This window comes from Cynoglossus semilaevis, chromosome 15 (genome assembly GCF_000523025.1).
Source record: "Cynoglossus semilaevis isolate Cse_v1.0 chromosome 15, Cse_v1.0, whole genome shotgun sequence".
In the NCBI taxonomy this organism is placed as follows: Eukaryota; Metazoa; Chordata; class Actinopteri; order Pleuronectiformes; family Cynoglossidae; genus Cynoglossus; species Cynoglossus semilaevis.
The window spans coordinates 18,120,481-18,127,147 of record NC_024321.1 but is presented as its reverse complement, the minus strand read 5'-3'; the positions used below and the strand labels follow the sequence as shown (position 1 = coordinate 18,127,147).

Here is a 6,667-nt window from a genome sequence, read left to right as displayed (position 1 = left end):
GGCAAAGGGGCAAAAACCACCAAAGGTCGTCTGAGGTCGTCTGAGGTCGTCAGAGGGGGGCGCCGTACCTTGTCTGAAGGTGTAGATGGTGTCGCTGGCCGACAGGTTGGTGCTGGTGATGAAGTTCTCCCGGTTGGACGCCTCCACCTCCACCCGGGACCAGCGCTCCAGGTTGCCATGGAAACCGCTCACCTCACCAGTGGGCAGCGTGATGTTGGTCACCCGACCCTCGCCGTTGTACCTTTGAGGACAAACAAACGCAGTCGATGATGAACGGGGCGACCGACGATCGGCTACGACAAAAGGACGCACAAACACACACACACCTACACACACACACATCACTGTCCCTCAGGTACAGACATGGACGTAGTGACTGTCAGTTGTGATTTATATGAGTCATTATCCAGCTGTGGAATTTGACTGGGAGTTGGTCGGAGGAGGTGAATAATTCAGACAGATGTGTTTTTGTCTCTCTCTCTCTCTCTCTCTGTGCCATCCCTACGTGTGTGTGTGTGTGTGTGTGAGTGTGTGTGATCAAAGCGTTTCCCAGGGCTCTTCTTGCAAATCAGTCAGCAGAAACTAACATGAAAGACTCGTCAGCTTCCTGAGGGAGCGACGTGACCATTATTACCACCAGATGGCACTCACAGGTCACACCCCAACAGTCCGCACGGACACAAACACAGACACAGACACAGACAGGCACTCGCAGTCCATTAACCAGAAGCACAAATCAAAGACGGACAGGAAACAGAAAAACGTGTCACAGATAAACCAGAACCAGAACCAGAGAAGAAGAAGTACAAAACAACCGTCAACCTACTCATAAACGGTGGTCCAACTGTTCTCGTCACTCTTGGTTGCTAGGAGACCGGTGTTGCCATGGTAGGTGATGTGGGCGATGTCGTGGCCTTGGGCTGACACCTTCCTCAGTGTTCCGCTGTTGCTAAGCGACAGCCAATACACCTGGCCACCAGGTAGCGCCAGCCAGAGCGGGACGCCGTGAGCGTCTCTCCTCACCTGCAGCCCGTAGCCGTTACGACACACCAGGCCGGCGAGCTGGCCGTCGGTGCCGTAGGAGAAGTTGTACAGGAAGTGGCCGGTGATCAGGTGTTTGGTGAACATGTGGGAGCCGTTCTGTCGCAGGAGAAGGAAGTGATGTCAGATTTTTATAAAAAGATTTTATAAGTTTTTATTTTACTCCTGATTAATCGACGTCTGCTGCTGTTAATTCAAAAATAAATTTGTATCTGCAGGAAATGTTTCCACAGTTTTACAGCACTTGTGTTCTACTTTATGGCCTTCGCTCTGATTGGTTGCTCCTTCACCTACTTCATCATCAGTTTCCTGGTTGTGCTATTTATTGTTGTCATGTTTTTTTTTTTTTTTTTACACCTTCAGAGGAGAACGCTGTCATTCAGATAATAATAAAATATCCCCGACTGGTTGGATACGTGAATAATAACCGTCAAGTCTGTTCTGTTTCCTGTTCCTGCTGCGTCTGCTGCGTGAGGTCATCAGTGTCATCACATTCACCTGTGACTCCTGTGATTGGTCTCACTGGTGTCACCTGGTGCCCTGTGTATAAATACACCTCTCTCCCTCACTCATGTGTCCATTTGTTCCTGGTTTCCTTGTGAAGAAGTGAGTTTTTGTTGTTTGTGTTTTGATAAACTACCTGCAGCAGAAAGACTCTCTCCAGTCCTGCCTGACAAATAACCTTATATTAATAATAATAATTAACTGGTAATTAACACGGTAATCGTTCCACATTCTTTATTTAATGTCAAATATTCATATAATGAGTCGACGTGAGGCGTTCACTCAGTGCTGAGTATTAAAGCAGGTTCATTACTGCTCATTAATATTCATATAGAACAAGTATCAATTAAGGATTAGTCTGTGTAACGCAGTATCAGGTTAATTAAAGTATGTACTGTACTGTAAAAAAAAAAAAAAAATCCTATGTGTGAAACTGCAGTACTTTACATCATACTGCATGTACTCTGACGGAGCCTCAGGCCTGTCAGTCAAAGCTCGGGGCTGGCTGTACCTGGCTGAACAGATAGAGCTCCTGGTCCAGTGGGGAGCTGATCTCCACCAGTCCACCCGGGCCGGACTGCGGCTGGTTGAGGCTGACAGCCCTGATCCGGATGTTTCCCACGTCAGCGATGTACAGGGTTCCGTTGGGGGCCACGGCCAGAGAGGAGGGGGCTTTGAGGCGGGCGTCACGGGCGTAGCCTGCGTCGCCTGGGGGAGACGGAAGCAGACATTATTTCCACCAGGGCTGACACTTTATCAACCAAACGGTGTTAGTGGCGACACCTGGAGGGAGACATCAGAAACGCAACGCCCCCTGAAAAAAAGTTCAAACAACTTTTCAGGAAACCCCCCCGAAAAAAAGTTCAAACAACTTTTCAGGAAAACCGAGACCCCGCGGAGCTGCAGCGTTTATCTGTTCGACACAGACGTAGGACTTGTTGGGATACGGCTGCTGCTGCCTCCCCCTCCTCCTCCCCCCATATCCCCCCTCCAATGAGTGGATGTAACCACCTTGACAGTGACCCCTGCCTTATCAGATGGGGGAGGTGGGTGACTTTGGTAGCGCAGCAGGAGAACAGGCCAGTGGAACCTTTTAGATTGTGTCAGCAGTGGCCCGCGGGTCTCTGATGGTTCTGTGCAGACAGCAGGAAGTCGGCGCTTCTTCCTGACAGCAGGCGAATTCTGTGCCTTTTGTTTTTTTTGTTTTTTTTTTTTATTTGTAACTCACTGTGTGTGTGTGTGTTTGTATTTGCACGTTTAAAGGCAGCGTGTGCGTTTACGGAGGGTTGATGAAAACGGAAAGCCTCTGAAGAGAGTAATCATCTGTTAACAGCACGACATGATTGAAAATATGCAAAGTACAATGAGAGAGAGAGAGAGAGAGAGAGGGGGAAAAAAAAACCCACCCGGCGTGGTGAAAGTCCATTGGCGTGTGCCACGCCACCGACACTCGGCTCCGTCTTCACACAAAAAAGGAGGCAGATTTCCATGAGTCGAATTAAATGATAAAATTACCTCCTCCTCACACTAACAATGAGGAGCGTGGCCCCAACTGTCAAAAGAACATCTGCTTATTTGTCTCCCTTTCCCTTCTTTTCATTCCTCCCCCCGGTGGCCTGTCCATGATACGGCAGCCGGATTAAACCTCGGGCGGACAGATAAGAGCGTTTTCATGCAGCAGCTGGGATCTGAAAGGACTTGAAAGATCTCTCTCCATTTGATTTCTTCTGAAATATATCTCAAGACTTTCTGTGGTGATGAAATCTCACTGTTTTAGGAAAGAAAAAAAAGAAAAAAAAAAAGCAGCCGCCGCGTCATGTACGAGCTGCAGCTTTAAATCAGTTTAGATTTTAAAAATGAAACGTAAACGCCACACTGGAAAACAACCGAAAAACAGTTGGTTTTTTTATGGATTTTTTTTTTTTTTTTTTTTTGACAAGCGCCATCTTGAAGAACACAGCTATGGATTGTGGGACTTCAGGAACAACCAATAACAAACAAGGACCAACATGGATTTACATCCAACTTTTTCTCACCGTTACTTCCTGTCATGACTTCATCATATTTTCCGGGGGCAGTTTTACATCTCAGTTAGGAGTTAGTTAGGATTTAATCTGATGAATGTGTGTGTGTGTGTGTGTGTGTGTGTGTGTGTGTGTGTTAAACCCACCAGAGAAGCAGTCACAGTTGGGGTCTATTTTACAGTCGCAGTCAGTGGGGGCGCCAGAGATGACGGAAATCTCTCCATTGGTCGAAACCTGTGCCACGCACACACACACACACACACACACACACACACACACACAGGTTAGCATCAGATCAACAGTTATTGTCGCTTCACATTGTTGCTTCACGTCACAAGGACAAAACAGAACTAACAGATCAGTCGTGTGTTCATGATGTTAGCCTGACGTGACGTCGTCAACTTTTTCCCGAAATTGTCCAAACACCTCATTTCCGATTCCGATATCAACTGATACCGATATGTCCAGCCCTTTGGGTTTTTACTTTCACTTCAAAACTTCTTTTTTAGGCCCAACTCAGACATTGCGTTATCGGGTTCTCAGTATTGGAGGAAAAACCGATGACAATTCTTACCGATATTACATAATTATGCTAACATCAGTCGCTAACATCAGCAGTTAGCCGCTAATATCGGACATCCCTGGTCATCTTCTTGAACTGCTGGTCTGGACCATGAGCCCAGACCAGCAGCATCAGCATCAGCAGCAGCATCAGCAGCATCAGCGGCAGCAGCATCAGCATCATCATCATCATCATCAGCATCAGCATCAGCATCAGCATCAGTTTCTAATCCAAACCTCTGTCTGTTCGTCCGCTGCAGCCAAGGCACGTTCACCTTTAACAGGCCTTATCATTCTGAACTAACAGACAGGCTGGTGGAGCAGTGTGAGGGGCAGCTGGTGTCACTCATTACACAGGGCATGTACTGCAGTACTTCATCTGTGTAATACTTTGTCTCTTTGAACAAACACCTGCTGCTCTGAACCTGCGCCTCATCGACACTCGCTTCTCTACGACAAATATATTTTGTTTGTCGTCGTACGTTTTACTGTAGGGTAGAGACAAAGAACCTGTTCCAACTTCAGAGGGTCCAACTGTCCATATATGGACATCTGACGGCTGCCGGTTTGAATCCTGGCACAGGCTGTCGTTTGTTGACAACAACAACAACAACAACAAACGTTTCTCGGTGGCTTCAACGCGGAGAACAACTTTCAGGAAAAAGGCAGAACATGTAGAGAACTCCCTGCTGAAAGACTGGGCATCTAACCGGCAACCCCAGTGATCTGTTTGCTCCGAGACATTAGCACTAACCGTTCTTCCACCGCGTGGCTCCAGGACATTCCTATTAGAGTATAAAGAAACGCAGCAGAGAGACACGGTCCGCGTTAGCCTGTCAAACCAGAACTAGCGGTGAGGACGCTGCCGCGGCGGAGCTGCCCAGGGGCAGGAAGTGACTGCTGCGGCTTTGATCAAATTATTCTGCTGTGCCACCGGGCGGCCGGATGAGAAACAGGAGCCAAAAAAAAAAAAAAAATTCACTCGCTCCGGTTTGTTGCATGGTGTTAACCCAGGGAGTGCGAGCGCCGTCCTCCACGTCTCAGAGATAAGTTGAAGAGACAACAAAGACGGATGACACCGCGCAGGTGTAGCTCTGTTTCAGTCAGAGACTTCTGAGGACGGAGTCATCCAAGAAAGATCGAAACAACGACGAGCTGCTTCTGGATGACTTCTCGCTCACGCCATTTGTAAAACATACTTTTAAAACGTCTTATCCGAGGCTTATTATCATTGGCCGAGGCCTTCGTGGCGCTCGTCTGATTCACCGCCTCGGACGAGCTTCCCAGATTATTTATTGGCTTCCATGTTTTGAGAGGCAGAGAAAAATCAGCCAAAAAAGTTTTGTAATGAAAAACCACAGCCTTTCATTTCTTTGGCTCTCTGCGGACAATACCATCTGGCTGCTGATCTGCTTTAATAGAGTGGGTGCTACGAGGACGGGGACTTGGCAGAGGAGACTCCTTCATCCTGTCTGCTGCCTCCACACTCTCCTCCATCACAGCCAAGGAGGCGCGGCCCAGTGGCCAGTGAGGAACCGACGTTGAAATGTGTGGAACCTCAGAACGTAGTCAGGTCGTAGATCTAAATATAGGGGATTCACTCCCGAAACTGTGTCGAAATATTCCTCTTAAATATTTTTTTCTGTTACATATTACCTTATTTTTAACCACCTAAGAACAATTTAAATTTTTTTTGTATTTTCCTGACTATAAGTCTCACTTTTTGTCATCCTTTGGCTGGGTTTGCGACTTATATAAAAAAATATATAACGTCACATGTTTGTTATTTTCACACTGACAGCCACTAGAGGGCACTCGACTTTAGTTATTAGTAGTTTATTATTAGTAGTGGTTTAGTATGATGGTGTGTGTGTGTGTGTGTGTGTGTGTGTGTGTGACCGTGACCTGTTGGATGCGGTTGATGCGTCGCTCGTCCGTCTCGGCGATGTAAAGCGTTCCCAGGTGTGACAGGGCGATGGCCTTGGCCGCCTCCAACGTGGCGCGCACCGCTGCCCGACTCACCAGGTGGTGGTCAATACCTGGGACCTGGCAGTGGATGGGACGCCCGGCCACGATACGGACCTGAAGACTCTCTGAGACCTGGGTAAAAAAAAAAAAGTTTGATCAGATTACGACGGGAGAAAAAAAAAAAAAAATCCCATTCATGACCATGTGACTTTTCTGTACCTGTAGAACGATGTTGTTGTCCAGGATATACAGAGAGTTGTCCAGTGGGTTGACGGCCAGGTCTGTTGGCCATTCAAGACGCACCTGTACAACACACACACACACACACACAGAGCGAACGAGAGAGAGAGAGAGAGAGAGAGAGAGAACCTTGAAACTTCACGGTGAGCAGCGTTAGTTTCCTGTAAACACAGACTTTAACCACAGACAACATTACATCAAAACACACTATAATCAAACACTGCGGCTAACGGCGCTAACTGTTAGCCACAGCAGGGATAATAGAGGAGTTTTAAAAACCAACCAGGAAAATCACAGATGTTTTTTTTTTTTACCCACTACTGTTTAAT

General features: G+C 47.3%; 1 protein-coding gene across 1 annotated transcript in view; it reads right to left on the bottom strand.

Annotated features, from left to right (window-relative positions):
* The window catches only part of tenm1 (teneurin transmembrane protein 1), a gene marked incomplete at its 5' end in the record, with an annotated part of 89,066 nt that overhangs the window by 12,531 nt on the left and 69,868 nt on the right, over positions 1-6,667 (bottom strand). Inside the window, 6 exons of the mRNA XM_025063370.1 lie at positions 69-241; positions 827-1,140; positions 2,057-2,253; positions 3,716-3,803; positions 6,036-6,230; positions 6,318-6,401. Coding sequence (XP_024919138.1) covers positions 69-241; positions 827-1,140; positions 2,057-2,253; positions 3,716-3,803; positions 6,036-6,230; positions 6,318-6,401 — 1,051 coding nt within the window. The remainder of the gene's footprint in view (positions 1-68; positions 242-826; positions 1,141-2,056; positions 2,254-3,715; positions 3,804-6,035; positions 6,231-6,317; positions 6,402-6,667) is intronic.